This window comes from Culex quinquefasciatus, chromosome 1 (assembly GCF_015732765.1).
Source record: "Culex quinquefasciatus strain JHB chromosome 1, VPISU_Cqui_1.0_pri_paternal, whole genome shotgun sequence".
Lineage (NCBI taxonomy): Eukaryota > Metazoa > Arthropoda > Insecta > Diptera > Culicidae > Culex > Culex quinquefasciatus.
Genome location: NC_051861.1, coordinates 109833499 through 109853412, shown reverse-complemented (window position 1 = coordinate 109853412; position 19914 = coordinate 109833499). Strand labels below are relative to the sequence as shown.

At 35.0% G+C, this 19914-nt stretch overlaps 1 protein-coding gene and 1 pseudogene across 1 annotated transcript in view; both read left to right on the top strand.

Moving 5' to 3' along the window:
- LOC6044373 (phosphopantothenoylcysteine decarboxylase subunit VHS3) overlaps positions 1 to 19905 on the top strand; it is a 31588-nt gene extending 11683 nt beyond the window's left edge. The window contains exons 3-6 of the mRNA XM_001861858.2: positions 5556 to 5803; positions 5866 to 6021; positions 19312 to 19372; positions 19441 to 19905. Of these exons, the coding sequence (XP_001861893.2) occupies positions 5556 to 5803; positions 5866 to 6021; positions 19312 to 19372; positions 19441 to 19446 (471 nt within the window). The 3' untranslated portion in view covers positions 19447 to 19905. The remainder of the gene's footprint in view (positions 1 to 5555; positions 5804 to 5865; positions 6022 to 19311; positions 19373 to 19440) is intronic.
- On the top strand, positions 13907 to 15946 carry LOC119768474 (annotated as a pseudogene).
- Positions 19906 to 19914: the final 9 nt, after the last annotated feature.

Here is a 19914-nt window from a genome sequence, read left to right as displayed (position 1 = left end):
AGATATTTCCGGTCTGAATGTTAAAAAATGGTTGATATTTATTCGATATACACTTTCATGGATGTTCAAAAATCTGATCAAATTGATGTCTTCGGCAAAATTGTAGATTATGAACAGAACTATTTGGCAAAAATGGAAAAATGATAAGGACTTATTTATTTCAGGAATTTATACTAATTTTCGATTTTTGTTACACTCAAACCCCGATGGTTTGACACCAACTGTTGTCAAACGAACGGGGTTACTTTTTACTTTGACACCCCTTCCACACGGAGTAAGCGCCGTGTAAAAAGTGACAGTTTGTCACTTTTTAGTTTGACTTTGACCAACCAACGGGGTACAAACTAAAAAAGTGTCAAACGAAAAAGTGACCAACCACCGGGGGTTGAGTGTATTTGCTTAGAGGATTTTTTTTAAAGCTAGAGTTTAAGATGTGCAAAACCCTAGTACTGGATCATTATTTTTTTTGAAAAAATTATGATTTTTTTTTGAAGGTATTGAACACAAATCATAAACTATACGAAGTTTTTTTTTCAATCGAAAAATGGTGGGTGAAACTGAAAGAAAATTATTTTACACAAATATTAAGTGGAGAAAATTAAACAACTGGTTGCCTTTTAAAGTTTTTTTTAATTATTTTTTCTCAGTGTCACCTTATTAACCCTCATTTTCCAACTGCCGATTACTCGAAATTTAAGCGTCCAATTTCCCGGGAAACGGGAAAATATTTTTCAAATCCCGGGAATATCCGGGATCCCGAATTTTTTTTTAAACAGTCATAAAATATATGTTTTCATTAAATTTGTTATGTTTTTCAAGCTTACAATCATAGAATTAGCTCAATAGTGTTAATTGGTGATAATCTTTACTTCAATCTGAACAAGAACAGCAGTTTTTAGTTAGTTTAAAAAATATTTAAAATGTTTGTTTTTTGTTCTTTGTTATGCTTTGGATTTTTAATGAATCATAATTTTTAATCCAATGTGATTCTAATTATTTTATAACAATAATCACATAATTCTTATTAATATATTTCTTTAGTTTTTTTATATGAAATGAGTACAACAGCTAAAAAAAAAATCATTGAAACTGTGAAAAAAAAAAAACAAGAAACGATAACAAATGTGAAATGTAAATGTAAAAAGTAAAATTTTGGAAAAGTTTAGAACATTTTTTTAACATATTCACAACTGCCAACTGGGGGAAATTGGAACTGCAGTCTGAATAGGTACAAGATTTTTTAGAGCAATAAATTTGAAAATTTGTGTACTAATATCAGAACATTATGCTGTCTTAATTCGTTACTATTGTCCTAAATTCCTCCAGATGCCGATGATTGAAGAAAAATAATAAAATATGATTTTTTTTCAAGTTTAAAATCATCACTGAATGTAAATATTTAAAAAAATAGATAAAATTTAATGAAAAATATTTAAAGCGCTAGACATTTTGCAGATCCGTAAACTAAAATTTTAATAATTTTCCCTTATAAGCCAAATAAATGTTGATATATGCCGAGTACAAATTTGCTAATGCTTTAAAAATATTATCGATTACTAAGTATTCAACTGTTCATCTATTTCCACAACAAAATCTGAGTTTCCTTGCCAAAAAATGATTATTTTTTTCAATTTCGGGAATTCCCGGAACAAAATATCAAAAATCCCAGGATTCGGGAATTCCCGGTTTACGGGAAATCCGGGGATGGACGCATTGCTCGAAATGTATTGGTTAAATTGACCATGTTAAAATGCAAAACTTTCGGGAAATTTTCTACTCTTTTCAATAAAAATAAAGCCTTACATTTAAAAATGTCCAAGATAGTTATTTAAACCCTTTTTTAAGCCCACGGTTACTCAAGAGCACCACTCATTTAATGTAGAGTGGTATCTGTCAGCCATTATAATTTAATCAATTTTAGTCAGGGGGCAAAGGGGTTAAAATGCGAGTTTTGATTTAAAAATGTCGTTGTTGATAGATCTTTAGTTAAAGGGTTACATACATGTAGAAAATCACAAAATTTCATATTTCAGAAAATTTATTTAATCCACCATAAATACGATTTTCAATCAATCCAGAAAGTTTCATGATTAAAGTAAGTTACTAAATATTTTACCATGCGCAAGGCTAACTGTCAAACTTTTTGAGCGATTTTCTCAAAACACCGAGTTGATTTCGGGTGCCAGCACGATATTTCGAGATGAGATGGACCAAATTGGCTGATTTTATGATTTTAATTTTAGGTGAGGACTCTCAAGACATATCCCGTCCGATTTTGAAAATATGCTTTTTAAATAAATACAAAAATCTAAAACTGACGATTTTTTATATGAAAAACGAAACATATATACTTCGAATAATAGAGTACTTTGTGCGTTTATTGTTTTCAAATGCCAACATTTTTAAAGCTTTTATCATTGATTTTTTGAACTTTTGAATGCTGTAAACTTTTAATTTTAAAACCATTGAATTTTTGTATTTTTGAATAATTTTTTTTCTGTAATTTCTATTTTCTAATTTTACATTTTTCAAATTTTTATTTCAATATTTTGAATTTTTTATTCATAATTTTTTTGAATTTTGAAATTCATGGATTACTGAATCCTAATATTTTTAATTGTTCTGATCTTTAGAATGTTTGTAATTTGAAATTTATTTTTTAACTTTTAGAACTTTAGAAATCATTCTAATATATATTGTATTTTTTTGCACAACTTTATTGAATTTTCTTATTTTTTATATTGAAATTTATGTGCTTCTTGTTTTTTGATTTTATTTTAGATATTTTTGCCCCAAAATTAAATAATTATTTTTATGGATGTTTCCTCTGTTTTACTTCTTTCTGAGCAAAAATAAAAATCCAACCTTTTAATTTTCGGCATTTCAAGATTCTGCGTTTTGAGATTCGACCTTATGAGGCAATTCTGGATATTGTATTGTGTACAAAATCATTTAAATGTTTGTATATTTTTAGTCGGATTCAAAGAAGCAAATCCGAATTGATTTATTATTTTATCAAAACAAATTGTAAACAAGCACAGCGCGAAGAAAAGTCAAATGCTACTTTTCTTTCCAGCATGCGTTCCACTTAAGGGGATACATACAAGTAAATCGGCAAAAATGAAAGAGGTTGGTTTGAGCACACACTTAAACTTTTTTTTAAATCTGTATTCAGGGCATTTGAAGACATTTGGTTGTATCGTTGCCGAGATATAGCTATGTTAAGTTAGCATTTTAACAAAACAGGTGCCACGATATCTCAACACTGCTTTGACCAAATCGGCTCAAAATGTTGGTGAAGATGCGTTAAACCAGTCTCGTGTGCATGACGGAGGCCGATTTGCAAAAAGTTTATTTGAAAAAAAGATAAAAATATTTTTATGTTGTTCATATAAAAAAACGTCAGTTTTTGATTTTTGTATTTTTTTAAAATGCAAAATTTCTAAATCGGGCTTCGTCATGCACACGATATATGTCTTGAGAGTCTTCACCTCAAATTTCAGCCAATTTGGTCAATCCCATTTCGAGATATCGTGGCAACCGTAACTCAACTCTGTTTTCAGAGAAGAATTCACACAAAGTTTGACAGCTCGCTTTGGGCATTGCAACATTTTGAGCCTCAATCATCTCTTTCTTAGTTTAATCATTAAATATCTTCATGTAACTTTCAGGAGTGATTGGAAATAATCTTTTTGTGGATTTAATAAATTTTCTGAATTATGAAATTTTTGATTTTCTACATGTATGTAACCCCTTAAGGTTCTGAAAGTCATCATTCCCGATCGGCCATTTGGCGGCCATCTTTGTTTAAGAAAAACATTCAAATCATGATTCTTAATGCATCAATCAAAAAGCGGTTTTCTATGTGTTGTTTGTAGAATTATGCATGTCGTGATTATTTTTCTCAATTCAATTTACTATTTCTGGACCCTGAATTCAAAACGATCATTGACAGTCATTATCCCAAGAATGAAAGACTCCATCTACGGCCATAAGAAAAATCTTTTTGTGACCCTTTGCTAGACCGTTTCTTGAGCGTTTTTTTTTTAATAAATGGAGTTTTGCGTTCCTTCCGAACTCCGTACGAGCCTTTCACATTAAAAAATTAATAAAGAGTTTCTGACTGTTAATTAGGTAACACTGAGAAAAAATATTTCAACAAAATTTAAATTTTAAGAAGTTATTTTTCTGCACCAGCTGTATTTATTCAAGAAATACAATTAAATTACCAAAAAAGAAGCGTTTTTGAAAATTCCATCCATCCTTATCTTGAAAACGCTATTTTAAAAAGTGGAGTCATTTTGCACCTAAAAACAATTTATTCAACATTTTACAAAAATATATATTCTTTTTTTCAGAACCAGATTTAGACCAGACCATCTTTAATTTAAGTATGCTTTTTGACTCCTTTAAACATATCTAGAATTTTTTTTATCAAAAGGCGCTATTAGCTGTTGTGTTTCTTATGTTTATAGAACCTATATAAAAAAACTCTGGATATCAAAAATATCTCAAAATTGTTATAAACAAATATGTTCCCGTTTACATGTTTTATTTCACATGTCCATTTTAATGATGCAAAAAATTATATAAAAATTTAATGATGCTATGTAAAAAACTCAGGGAACGCAGATCGTAAAAATCTCTGAATAAATTGAGACTTTGGCGTACACTGTTACACGAGAACTACAAAATGAATGAAACTATCCAGTCGTATTGAAAGTTGAAACTTTTGAATCAGTTGGTAGTGAAATTTCCAAAAACTTTGAAAAAAAAAACAACTTTTAATGAGGCGAATTTAAACCAGTTTTTAATTCAAAAGTAAGTTACTTTTGTCATTACTCTGATTACTTGGAACCAATTTACGATGTTCAGGATCTAATACCGAGAATGTGAATTTCACTTAAATTGCCTAAGAAAATTTCTGAGGTCAATGAGTCCGACTTCCTCTGAAAAACAACACAACCCAACTGATCCCGATCGTTTGTTTACAGTGTTAATGCACCCTCCAGTAGTAAAACGGTGTCCACAACAATATTTACAACCGACTTGAGATTACTGACGACAAAATGACCAACGATAACCTCTTACCTGTAGACTCTGCGGTAGCGTCCCCGTGTCTGATCCGTTTATGGAAAGGCACGCTCGCCGACGATCGGGTCGTGAAATGTCTAGCGATCTTCCTCGTTTCACTACGGCAGGGGGAATCGATTAAGAGGGGTAGTGTAGAGAGAGAAAAAAAAGTATCTGTGCGATCGTTAATTTACCTTAACTTAATACCGACTCATGCGGAAGAGCTCATTTAAGGGTCAACTGCTTTGGCAGTGTAACCTTTGCGTTGAAAGCTGCGCAGCAGCAGTTGCAATTTGGGATGATTTATGGCAGTCGCCGCCATTATGGCAGTTTGACAGCTAGGTCGTGATCGGTTAGCGAGAGCCCGCCATAAATGTCATCGACTGCTTCGGGAGGGAACCGCTCAAGCTCTTCTCTTCAACCAAAATGTCTTCGTTCAATTCCCAGTAATGATGATGTTTATTTTTGTTTTCGCTAACCAGGGTCAAAACGTGCAACAATTGCCGGCTGCCGGAGCCACTGCTGCCGTCGATGATGAGTCAAACGATAATAACGGAACGAGCAAGCAGAAGCAATCCGATGCGGCGGCAGAGTCACAGGTTGGTGGCTACGACGAGAATGAGGACGATGACAATGATTACAGCACCGAAGATGACGACGATAATGACGAGGTGGAGGAGGTTCAGCCGGAGGATCCCAACCGGGAGGACGGGCTGGAGGAGCAGTTTGGGTAATTAGTTTGTGATTTATCTTGAATTAGTTCAAAATTTGTATTTTCGTCCTAATGAACAGGGACAAGGATCAGCACTACCCGCTGGTGATTGACAACACGATGATCGAAGTTTCCGCCATGCGTCAGGAGCACGTGTGGGTCATTATGATCGGTGCCATAATTGTGTTGGCGCTCGCAGCTTACATCGGAATGGTCATGTATCGCAACAGATTGGAGTAAGTATTGAAGGATGCTCAATAATATTATGATTTATTCGTTTCTTTTATCATCCACTTCATTTTGGCACCTACCCCAGAGTTTCGCATTCTTCTTTGAAAATTCTGAAGAATCCTCAATTTTTAAGTGGAGTAAATCTGGCAAATTTCGCAAATTTTTCGCGATTTTTAATTTTGTATTTTTTTATTTGAATGAAGCATTGTCCATGTCAAAAGATCCCATTGATGATGCAATCATTAGTTTTTCCAAACAAGTAATCATAAAATTTCCAGAAACTATCCAGTCGTATTAAAAGTTAAAACTTTTGAATCAGTTGGAAGTGAAATTTCCAAAAACTTTGAAAAAAAAAACTACTTTTAATGAGGCGAATTTAAACCAGTTTTTAATTCAAAAATAAGTTACTTTTGTCATTACAGTAATTTTTTTGTGAGCGTTACCTTTGAATAACTCTGATTACTTGAAACAATTTACAATGTTCAGGATCTAATACCGAGAATGTAAATTTCACTTAAATTGCCTAAGAAAATTTCTGACGTCAATGAGTTCGACTTCCTCTGAAGCACAACACAACTCAACTGATCCCGATCGGTTGTTTATCGTGTTAATGCACCCTCCAGTAGTAGAACGGTGTCCACAACAATATTTACATCATAAAATTTTGGGGCTAGTCATACAAAATGGGTAAGTAAATGTATGAAACCCTACATCTTGAGAAGGGATTTTCTGATCGATTTGGTGTCTTCGGCAAAGTTGTAGGTTAGGGCTTTTCGGGAAAAAAAAGTTACGCGGAAAAAACACGATTTTTTTATTTAACTTTTTAACACTAAAAGCAAAATTCCCATAAATAGTATTTTAGTATTTTCGAGAAAAACATTATGTGTCAGGAAAAAAACATCAAAAACCAGGACAAAAAAATTATTTTTCTAAACAAAAAATATGTTTTCACTCGAAAAGTTTTTTTTTTTTTTAAAGGGACCGTTTAGGAATACATTTTTGATTTCATTTTTTTTGCATTTTCAAAATACTTCTTGAAGGAAAAGCACTCGTGAAAAATATGTTAGAAAGCTAAGAAAATTTCCTATTTTTTTTCTCTGGAACCTTGAAAATCGGACAATAAGTTTCAGAGATAAAGCCTCACAAAGAATTCGAATCGATGAAAATGATTGTTTTAAGCGTCAACTAATAAGCCTGCAATTTTCAACGGATGATGCACTGAAATGGGTGCTGAAAAGTTGAACTTTTCAGCACTAGTATCGAAAACACATGAATGTTTGACATAAAATTCCATTAAATAAGCGTTTTTCGGAATTGCAAAAAAATATTGTAAGCAACTCGTTTCAAAACTTGATTTTTTCAGCACTCGTCGTATTTATCCAACTCGGTAAACCTCGTTGGATAAATGTACAACTCGTGCTGAAAAAATCTTCTTTTTGCAACTTGTTGCATAAACTACTATTATGCAACATGTTGCAAAAAAAAAATTTCAGCGCGAGTAGTACATTAAATCCAACGAGGTTCACTGGCATGTGTAAAAGTTAAATCGATGTTCCGCCGAGTAGACCCGGTGATGATTTTTTTCAGTTTTCTTTAACTGATTTTTCTTAAGCGAGAGATGAGAGCCATGTTCCCTTCCGTGTTTTCTCTTCATGAACGTCAAAAGATTTTCTTTTGATGAAGCTTCTTCCTTCAACCAATTCGGCCAATTTTTTTTCCCGGGATTTAAACTATTTTAAAAATGATCATAAACTCTTTTTTTTTTCAAAACATTTTTAAAATTTTTAAATTTTTAAAAAATCTCTAGATTTATTTAGTATTTAGGCTTGAAATCATAAATTTAGTTGATTATCACTAACTTATGGTAATCAAAACTTAAAACTGAACAGCAACAGATGTTTTAAGATAGCTTAAAAGCAATTAAAATTGGATACTTTTTTGTTTGTTGTTGGGCTTTGAGTTTTAAATCAACCACAAATCTTTATCCAATGTGATTCAGATTATCAATTATTTTTTTGCAATTCCGTCGTGAAACTACTTACTTTTCCTGTCGGTGAACCTCGTTGAATAAATGTACGACTCGTGCTGAAAAAATCCTCTTTTTGCAACTTGTTGCATAAACTACTATTTCAATATGACTTGAAAAGTTCAAAAACAAAACTGTTTGTTTCGCTGTCTTATTTTTGATGACCCCTAACGCTAAAGTGATTTAGAATTTTTAAATCCAAGATGGTGGCGATTAAATATTGAAAAATGCATTTTGTAATTTAAAAGCCAATCAACTATTCAATTTTGATTAACATGGGGTTGCAGAACTCAAGTTTAATAGTTAGAAAATCAAAAAAAAAAATCGAGAAAAACAATTTCTTTGCTCTTGATTTGATTATCCGAAGTCCCGTACAAACCTTCGATTAATCGAACTTCGGATAAACGAGTCTAGACACCATACTTTAAAAAAAAAAAACCTCACTTTGTTCACCCAACCGGCGGTCGCATGATTTTGATGCATGGCAGCATGAAAGTATATCAGAATCTGCATGAAAACTGTCCTCATGCATTTTTTGCGATATAGGGGTATGACATTTTTGCCCGTTACCGACAATTATCGACATTACCGACGGCAGATTGATTGTATTGCAGAAAAAAAAACCTTAACAGAACGAGGATTGACCCATCAACTTCTAGGTTGCTGATCCGACACGCTACCACCGCGCCATGGACGCTTGATGAATGGTGAGGGACAGAGCGCGAACATAATGTTCTCTTTAGATTGTTGCTCGGGGACGCGCCAGCATTCTATGTGTTGGTGAGAACTGCAGATCGCTGACGTGTTTACACGCGGGCAAAAATGATCTATGGGCTTGCTGCAAAAAATGTAATAAAATATAACATTTTCTGCAGCAAATTCACTGTTGCAGATTTTGAGATATATTTTTCGTTTGGGTGTTTGAGTGACCAATTTTCACGCTCTTTAAAACCCAAGGAAAGATTAAGAAGATTTATACACTTTTTTTGTTTGTACCCCGTTGATTTGATGTAGCAAACCTAAAAGCTGACGAGCTGTCACTTTTTACACAGGACTCACACATACTACCAAACAAAATGTTTGGTAGTGTGTGTAAACTCCGTGTATAGAGAATAGTTGTTGTTGTTAATTAATTTATTTCCGGCAGCTTTAACCTTTCGGTCATTCGCTGCTCGTGTAAAGAGGATGTCAAACTAAAAAGTGACCCCATTTGTTTGACAACAGTTGGTGTCAAACGATCGGGAGTTCAGTGTACAAAATTTCTTACATGTGAATATTTTCACCATATTTTTTTCTGGCATTTTCAGTCTAAATGTTACTTCTGAAGCCTTCCGTGTTGCTCACAAATTCCGCTGTATTTTTTGTCACAATATTGTCTTGTTTTGAAATATTAAAAAAAATCAAATCATGACTAACATTTCAAAAGGGCCAAACATTCAATATCACGTCCTTTTAAAACGTTTGTCTTGATTTAAAAAAAATGAAATTGTTGTTTTCAAAAAGATCGGAAAATTTCACGAATGTTTCATATTTTAATATTGTAAATTGGTCCATTAGTTGCTGAGATATCGACATTAGAAAATTGTGGGTTGTTTGGGTGAGACTTAGAAAACATGAATTTTCCTGTTTTTTAACGTTTGCATGGCAACTTAGAGTCGTATGAACAAAGTTCAAAAAAGAAAAATATAGAGAATTTCCTCAGCTTTTCAAAAATATATTTTTCAAAGGTGTCCAAACATGGGTACTAATAAAAAAATATATAACTTTGACTATATTCAAAAAAATTACCTAAAAATGGCTATAACCCTCTAGTGCCAATTTTTTTTTTGATTTTTTTATTTTTCCCTTGTTTCGGAGGTCAATTTGAGCAACTTTTATTCTACGAAAAACTTAACTTATCTTGTTTTTTCTTGTTTCATTTTTAGTATTTTAATTTGCATTTATCTTGTTTAGTTTATGTTTGTTTTTGGCAGTATTTTGCCTTTTCTATCACCTCCTACCATTACATCTTGCCTTTCTAATTTTTCATGTTTATACAGTCACTTTTTCAATTTTTTGCTTGTTTTTCACATTTTCTGACATAAAATGGCACTATTATCATTTAAAATTTAAAAAATGCGTAGAGACTTAGTTTGACACACTAGAAAAAAAAATAATGCATACTTCTTTTAATTTAAAATATAGGAAATGTTAGTAAAAAACACAGCCAAAGTTTACCCCTAAAAAAATGACATTTTTAAAAACATTGACAAAGTCACATAAAACAAGTAAAAACATCCAACCCATAAATTTTCTAAAATCTTAAGAGTTCTTTTTTCCAATGATTTTTAAAGATCAAAAATTGGTTGAAAAATTTATTTTTATCGATTTTTTTAATCGAAGCCCGTCTAAAGGCGGGGTTGGGTTGTACAGGGCCAATTTGAAAACGGTGCACTTTATCAAAATTTCACTAAAGTACTTTTTAATTGCAAATTCGATTTTACATCGAAAAATGAAATTGAAAAATGTTTGCTATCAAAATTATTTTTTTTTGTTCAAAATCTGTATTGATTCAAAAAATTATAACTCGATCAAAAATGTTTTGCCCATACTGGAAATTTCTGAAAAGTTGGCATTTTTTATGTCCCCTTAAACATATAAGGAAAAAAAATAAAAATAGTTTTTTTTTAGATTTAGATTTTAGATTTAGTGACAAAAAGTGAATTTCAAAATCATAAAAAAAAATTTACCGTGTATCACTTTTTTCCAGTGTATTCCTTATCCATACCTACAACTTTGCCGAAGACATCAAATCGATCAAAAAATTCTTTCAAAAGATACAGATTTTTGAATTTTCATAAATCATTTTTATATGGCCAACTGCCAAATTTGTATCCAGGTTTTTAAGCAAAAATGGCGTTCGAATGGTGAACGTCCCAAATATCAAAATCGCGCAGTAGCACCAACACAGGGTGACCACTCAAATTCCATTTTCGAATTCCCGACTTTTTCCCGACTTTTTTCCAGACTTTTCGAGAATGCTAAAATAATAGGCATTTCTTTTCTAAAGAATGATTTCAAACAAAAAACGTTCTATAAGAAAAGTCAATATTAACCACAGAAAAAAAATCTCAATGAATTAAAAAAAAACCAAATATAGGCATTTTTTGAAAATACAGAAACTAAACAACAAATCTCGGGTGAGTTTTCAAAAAGCCGTAAGAGCCACCGTGCCCTCTGACACTAATTTAAGTTTTTGTCGAAAATGAGACAACATTTAATTTTTTTTTTTAAGTTTGGGGCACTTGAAGGACATGTAGATGAATAATCTCGAGCATGTCTGATATTGGTTTTTCGTAAGTAGGTCGAATAACGATGCAAAAAAGGCTTTGTTTACCGATGGCTCTAACGTTTTTTGGAAACTAATCCGAGAAATAAAGAAAACTTCAAAAATGTAATTTCATTATTATGATTCAGAGTAGAAAAACAAACAATTAGTTTTGAAAATATAATCGAAAGTTCAACAATACTTATAACTTCCACGGTATTTTTTTTAATTTGCAAACGTATAGTTTTTGATATTTTTTTTTTACTTCATCATCATTTTAAATCAAAGAATGATTAAAACGTAATTGCTGTTATTATTCATTCAAAGGATTTAGAAAAATGTCAAGGAATTCATAAAAGAAAATGTTTTTGCCAAGTTCCGTTTTTTAATTATGTAATTTTTGATATTGAATTTTTTAATCAATGTTAATTTTTCTAGTAGTCAGTATTTAACTGTTTTTTTTTTCAATGAAAATTCAGTTTGATATGATTTTATGTTTTCCCACTTATTTTAAGCGACTGTTTGAAGAGACATTTTTTTAGCTAACCCGGATAAACGAAAACTATATCGATTCTGGTGAGGAACATAAAAAAACCTTATGAGATAAGGTCACCATTTGTAATAATGTTATTTGACGGACCTTGATGACTATTTGTCAAATGGTCACCATAAGTAATAGAGTTATTTTAATGTTTGTAATGGTCAACAATTTTTTTGATAACTTTAAAAAACTATTTGCAGATGTTTTCTCAAATGGTTACCCTAAATCATAAGGTAATTATAAAATTCAAATGGTTCAACTGGCGGACCTGGATGATTATTTGTCAAATAGTTACCGTTATAATTAGGGTTTTTAAAAAGTTTGTTATGGTGATTTTTTTCTGAATGACTTTGAAAAACTTTTTGAGGATGTTTACTGAAATAGTTATTCTAAATCAAAAGGTTATTTTAAAGTTCAAATGGTTAACTTCAATACGCGATATTATATATCTGTTCGAAATATTGTAATGATTTTCTAATATGTTTCACCCAATTCAACCATGTTTTATTATTATGTTGAATAAAAATTGTGCCTCGGAGCGTAATCCCCATTTCGGCGCCCATCATGCAAAAATAAAAATAAAGTGATGTTAACAATACGGGGTGCACTTTCTTGGAAAATCCTTCCAATCATTTGAAGAATCTCGAATTTGAATTTTGGTAGTCACCTAGCCACGTTGTTTTTGCACGAGCCCTATCCGAACAATCCACAAAATTTTCCAAAAGTGGCACCCAATCACAAAATCAAAAACCTGAATTATTTCAGATGGGGACCGTAAACGTTTTTGATGGGCTGAAAAAAAGATTATCTCGGCATCGGCCAGGAGAGAGCAAGCACCACGTTGGTACCACCATTTAGCAATGCGTGGTGGAAGTAAAACCAGGCAAATTCTTTGTCCCTGCAAATCTTTTTGATCCAGGTGGAGCACCCATTCTGCCAGTTTCCCCACAAATGGAAGCAACCCGTTTGCCGTGCTTTAAAACGCAGGCGATTCCCGAAAGCGGCCCAATGTTTGGATCTACAATGATGCAAAAATGGTACAATCAAAGCAATAGCCCAACTAAACCATTAAGAATCCGCTATCGGCGTACATCTGTCCTCCCTGCAACAACTTTCCTTCAATCGTGGTTGACCACTTTTATTCCCATCCAGCCAACTAAAATCGAACCAGCATCGAAAGCCACACCAGGCAAACGATCCGCCGCTCTGTTCTTCAATTCTCCAAATACAAAATAAAAACCCAATACGAAGCCTAGTTTCCGAGCAGAAATAATTTCTAATAATTATTATTCACTAAAAGTTTTGTTTATTTAAACAGGACTTGCGACGACAGATTTGTTGTTGATGCTTGTTTTGGTTGCGCCGCTTTCTCACATACGAATCGGCGTGAGCCCAGTCACGAAATATCTAGCACAGCTGGTTGCCAGAATCCTGCAAAAATAGTAGAACATTTCTGCTAGAATGCTGTTAGAATATCCACCTCTGTGAGAACTCTTCCAGAATCCTGCTAGAACGCCGTGACTGGGAGGGCGTTTGCGAAGAAGGAGAGAAATGTCACTGGGCGATACACGCAAAATGTGAGTTGATCATTTTGAGGAATTGCCGGAGATTACCACAGAGTTTATTTTGAGAGGTGTACACTGTAACTGGAAATCGCACATTGCTAATGCGTTTCGCACTTTTTCATACGAATTTTTCAGTTCAACTACGTTTACCAAAAAAATGTAATCGCAGTTGAACCTAGAGTTGAACTGAATAATTAATACACGGTCAGCTGGAGGTACTCAAAATCAAGTTCAAATCCAAAACGACACTGTCAACTTGGTGTTGCATTTGGTGCAACCGTGAGTTATCTAAGCCCGAGCTCACGCACACGAGCACTCCATTTGTTTTGCTGGCGGGTACAAAATTTAACCTCAATCTTTTTCGTGTACGTACACGCAATACATTCGCACGTAGATAACTCTATTGGAGGAAGAATGTTTGTTTTGATTTGTTTTCTTCCCTGTGCCGTCAAAGTTTTTTTTCTGATAGGATTTTTTTCGTTGAGCACGCGGCGGCCGTAGCAGCAGCATCAGCTGGCAGCAACAAAACTGATGGGCATGACGTCGGCCATCAGTTTGGCGGAACCGAAGACGGAGGACCACACCAAGACGGCGGAGCTGCAGAAGGCGCTCGAGCCGTACAACGTATTTGAGGACGAGTCCGTGTGCGTGGCGCCGCGCAACATCAAATGGCAGGGCTACTTTGGGTCGTTCTTCGAGCTGGTGGAGAAACAGTCCGAGGTGACGGAGTGCCGCGCCGTCGAGGAGGCGCTTGTGCCGGTCGTCAAGATGAACTTTGACGGCATCAAGATTGATTTGCTGTTTGCGCGGTTGGCGCTGAAGGAGATTCCGGACAACTTTGACCTGCGCGACGATATGCTGCTGAAGAATCTGGACCCAGGTTGGTGCGCAGTCTGAACGGGTGCCGCGTCACCGTCGAGATCCTGCGGCTGGTGCCCAACATTGACAACTTTCGGCTGGCGCTGCGTTCGATCAAGCTGTGGGCGAAGAGTGAGTTAAGCTTTGGTTGGTATCTTTTGGGGTTTTTGTTAATATTGGGGTTTTCTTCTTTTCACTGTTTTTTTTCTGTTTTCAGAGCATGGAATCTACTCCAACTCTTTGGGTTACTTTGGAGGTGTGTCGTGGGCTATGCTGGTGGCCAGGACGTGTTAGCTCCCGAATGTCGTCACGGCCACGCAAGTACACAAGTTCTTTCTGGTGTTTTCGCGCTAGAAGTGGCCCCAGCCGGTGTTCCTGAAGCGGCCGGACACCGTGAATCTGGGCTTTCAAGTTCCGCGGGTGAACGAGCAGGTTCGGTTCATCACGCCGGCATATCCGCAGCAAAACTCGACCTTGCACGTGTCTAGCTCGACGCGGAAGGTCATGCTGAACGAGTTCAACCGCTACCTAATCCAGAACCTGGAGCGAATCCTGCACATCAACCTGGCCCACGTCAACCCGAAGTGCTTCAGCAGGAGTAAAACCAAAAGGACGACGGCGGCGAGGGCGCAGACAACACTCTGCTCGCTCTGGTTCATGGGGTCAGAGCGGTCAGAGAACCTGAACGTGGACCTGACCGAAAGCATCCAAAATTTTACCGATGCCGTGCACAAACATGCGGTGCGTTGAGCGATTCTACAGCCAAAAAACGCGTCTCTCACCAAGCTGTTTTCTTTCAGGTGCACATCATGGTCCTCGAGACGACACGCGACGGCATAAAGACCGAGGCGCGGCACGTCCGGCGGAAGCAGCTCAACCAGTACCTCGACCCGAACCTGCTCAAGCGGGAGCGCAAAAACCAGTGACTCCTTCGCCGTCGCAAATGCGCAAACGACCTGCTCAGAAGAAACTAGAAACTAGAGCGAAATTCGACGGGTTTTGATTCGCGGTGTTTCGGTGAGTGATCGTATCACTATGGCAGCGTTAGGTTTTTTGGCCGCCGTGGAGCTAGCAGTTTTGCTCCACAATGTTAACACATTATGGCCAGAACAAAACAGTGTTTCTAGACTGGTTGGACGAAATTACTGGTGTCGTGGCATCTGTGCCGATGTCGATTTCGACTCTCCGCTAGTTCAGCGACGAATGTCTCGAGTGTGACGAACGGAAGTTATTAAATTCGTTTGGACCGCTCTCTACCATCGCACGTCGATCTTCACAGTGTCAGGTCAGTTAGATTGACCAGCGGAATCACGGTTCCGTTCTCTAGCATCAACGGAATCGGTGATGTGGAGGTGTAGTGTGATATTTTAAACAAATAGGGCGTTTTGTCCCGGCGAAATTAAGTTTCAGATCCTCTGCGAAAGTTATTCCTTGTTTCGCATAATCTACACCAACCATCAAAGGAAACACAGTCTTCAAAAAAGTTAGGGCTTTCCTTCTTTTGAATGCAGAATCTCTTTTTGCATTAAATTTCTAAATCAATTTATCAATAATTTATAATCAACGCAAAATAGCAGGCCAAGTGCGAATGATTCTGATGATATCCCTTCAGTTGACGCTCAGGCGAGGAACATCCTGGAAGGAGCGTCACTGACTACGTCCGTAGTCCTGTTAGATCTTTCTTGATCAGGACAGTATAGCTCTGGTTCCTTGCAAGTGTCCTATTTTCTTACCTCCACGTTGGCTTGGTTTTCATGATGACCTAGCTGGTGGCCTGTGGAAACGGATCGTAAACCTTTGACCAGCGAGGGTCAGAGTCGAGACGGCTAGAAGAAAGGGGCGCGACAATGTGGGAAAGGGAAGTAATTTGTGATTGTAGACGGTATTGTTTTGATTCGCAGTATGTTGAGTCAACTGCTGTGGATGTACCTGAAACATCACACAACGGGGTTTCTCTTCTTTCCGTTTTTATCTATCATCTATATTCTGTTAATTTTGTTTCACTGATTCTCTAACGCAGCTTCTGTTTACTATCCTCCATTTGATTTCGATTTTACTTATTTGATTCTCTTATTTCTCAACGCTTTTCCACTCTATTTTACTAATTGATGCTGCTGCAACAAACTGTCTGCTTTCCCTTAGTTTGGCAGCGATGTCAATTTTGTTTATCATGTGCCTTTTCTTTATTTATCTATTTCAATAATTTCTCATCTTCCCTGTAAATTGCCCATCATAACAATAATCTAAGCTTGTTTGTTATCTCTTTTCATTAACTATTGTTAATTTCTTTATCTTCTTCATAAATTACTATCTTTCTTTTACTATTGATTCTTTACATAGTATATTTCTTTCACTGTCCATTGTTTTGAAACTTCACCTTTTTCTTAAGCAAGTGAGGTTCGAGCCCTGACTCAATTTATGAAATGATTAAAGATTAACGCAAATATTACTATTGTACTTTTGAAAAACTTTTATAAAATGCTTAGGACCAAAATATTGTAACAAAACACCGCGACAAAAGAAATAGCAACAGATAAACACGACTCAACAATAGGGAAGATTTCAGGAGAAAACAATACACAGTAAATAACAATTAGTTTTTGAATTCAAACTAAAAATAAAACAGTTTTGGCTTTATGAAAGTTGATAGGCACACTATAAATGGTTAGGCGCTTATACTTACATCAAACCCTACGTAATGTACCACCCCCGGCCGAGTTAAAATGCGTAACCGGAAAAGAAGGTGTGCATGCCTGGCACGAACACTCAAAGCGTGTTCTAGCGTGCTGCTCGTACTGACTCAGAGCAAGGGTGAGATGTAGGTGTAAGGGCAGTGCGTGTTCGTCGGGAACCTGGTGCATAAGATCGGTCAAGGCCCGTTCTTACACTGAAAATTGCGAATTGCGAATTGCGAATTTATAATCAACGCAAAATAATATTTGCCTTGCGCGTTCTCTCTTTTCTCTTCTCTCACTACGCTTCGTTACCTGCTCTCGCGCAGGCAAGCGCTTAGCGCAGGCAAAAACAGTCTGAAGTGAAACGTTTGTGCGGCTGGTCGTTGTTTACGTTTTGTGCGCAGGTATAATTTTCAAACAAATCATTTGATTTACCAGATATTTAATTTACATTTTTGTTGATGATCATTTAGCGCCGTGGAGAACTTGATAAAAACGGAACAGCTGGTGCTGGAGAACTCGATCGGTGATCAAAAGAGATTTTGCCGGCAGCCGGCCGACAATATTGTTCCGCCGATGATGCGAGGAAGCGAACAAACGATTGGCATCAATCAATCTGAATAATCAGATAAGTACATATGATATTTGAATGTTATATTTAACTTGATACTTTGTGATTTTTTTTCTTCTTACTTTTTCAGGTTTGGACGATTCTGGCAATATGATCAACTAAACAGAATCATCATTCAACTAGAATTTAAGCCGCTAAAGTTCAAATACTATTGCTGTGAACCATCCGTCAAAAAGTGAACAATTCTGTAAAAAATAGGTAGGTAAAAAATGTAAGAAAAACTTTTAAAAACTATTTCAAAACTATTTCTCAAAAAGTGTAAATTTGTATGATAAACTTTAATTTACCATTTGAAAACTATTTCTGAAATAGTGAAACTGGGAAAAAATGTAGGATAAACCTTAAATAACCAAATGAAAACTATTTCCAAAATAGTAGCGCTAGGTAAAAATAGCAACAAAAACCCTTAAAAACCATTTACGAACCATTTCTAAAATAGTAGCAGCAAGGTTAAAAATTGTGCGAACAACCTTAAAATACCATTCAAAAACCTTTTCTGAAATAGTAAAAACCGAAAGAAAAACGTCGCTTTTACGCGAAAATTAACTTTATTTTAACCATTACACAAATGGTAATTTGACGAAACGTTGTTCGGGGATTTTTAAGGTTACCGTTGCTAACCACCCTCAATTCAGATGGTCGAACTTTATGATAAATGGTAGGGTACCATTTCCGATATGGTATTTTTAAGGTTTTGCTACCATTTTTCAAATAGTGGTTACGATCTCTGAAATGGTGAGAAAACCATTTAACACAAAGTTTTTTTAAGGTTCTCGTTTATGCGGGAATTATTTTTTTGCAATTTCATTATTTTCTTTATATTTTCAAAACGTACATAAAAATCTTTTTCAATTTTGGATTTTATTCGAAATTTAAGTTTTCCGCAAACTGAAAATCAAGCTTTATCTATGGTAGGTAATTTACCCATACTCACAAAAAAAAAAGTTCAAGGGCAACATTTGGAAAAAAACACATTTTAAATTACTTAATGAATTTAGTTAAGCAATTACAAATATTTACCAAAAAAACTATTGGCAAACTCAATGTCGAATCCTGTTTCAAACATTCAATTATGTGACAAAATGGAATTGAATCATAATTCTAAGCTGGCCATTACGCTCTATTTTTATATTAGTTTTTCATCAACTTTACCTCTTGTTTTGTGAACAAAAATTAAAAGCGATCATTTGATTCATAAATATTCATAAAGATTTTAAAGGTCTTAAACAGCTTTTCCATACTCAAATATATTGAAATAGTGAAAATAAGCTTAAATTTATAGTAAGTTACTAAAGCAGAAATGAGTGAATTCAATTTGAAAATTGTACAAAATATTACAAAATTTATTCAAGAATTAAAAAAGCTCAGAATTCCCGACTTTTTGACATAAAATCATAAATTCCCGACTTTTTCCCGATTTTTGGCGGATTTTGACGAATTCCCGACTTTTTCTCGACTTTCCCGATTTCCCGACATGAGTGGCCACCCTGATTCATTCATGCGAACGCCATTTTCGCTTAAAAATCTGGATGGAAAATTATATGGACAACTAATGATGCAAAATGGGGAAATACCAAAGGCACCAAAAAAGTTTCAGCCGGATTAAAAAATACAAAAAAAATCGAATGACCTAAATCTGAGAGAATTGCTCTTAAAGAATTTAAACTGATGAAGTTTTATTTTTCTTTATAGAAATCGCTACGGAATGCGCCAGCGTCTGGTCACGGAGGACGATTATTACACTAACAACGATGTAGGTTTAAATTTATTTATTTATTGCTCTTCATTTTATTCTAATTTCAAATTTTGATTTCTTCCCAGATATAATACTCATCAACCGGCACCATCCTTGCCATCCAGAACTCCAACAACCCGACGCTAAATTTACCCGTTTGGACCGCTTTCGATAGCATTTGAAATTTTGACCTTGTCAAACCAAAAGAAAAAGGATATTTCTCCAGCAAACAGAGCAACAGTGCGTGATAAGTGCCATTAGTGTTTACGATTTGCCAAAACTGTTCAACACAGTGTAGTGAATGAATTGCTCAGCCATAATTCCCCCTTTGCAGAAGATTAGTAGAATAGCAATTGACGTAGTTTTTAGTAGAAACCAACAACGCACAATCGCATACATATCGTCGTCTTCGATCCCTCTTTTTTTTGCAGTTGAATCAGATAAACCAATAAATAGATCAATTTACATTATGTTTTGTTCAAAGAAGTAAAGAAAAACAAACAATGAAAAAAAGAAGTTGTAATAATGACTGTGATATTAAGTGAGTATCATCGTTTGTG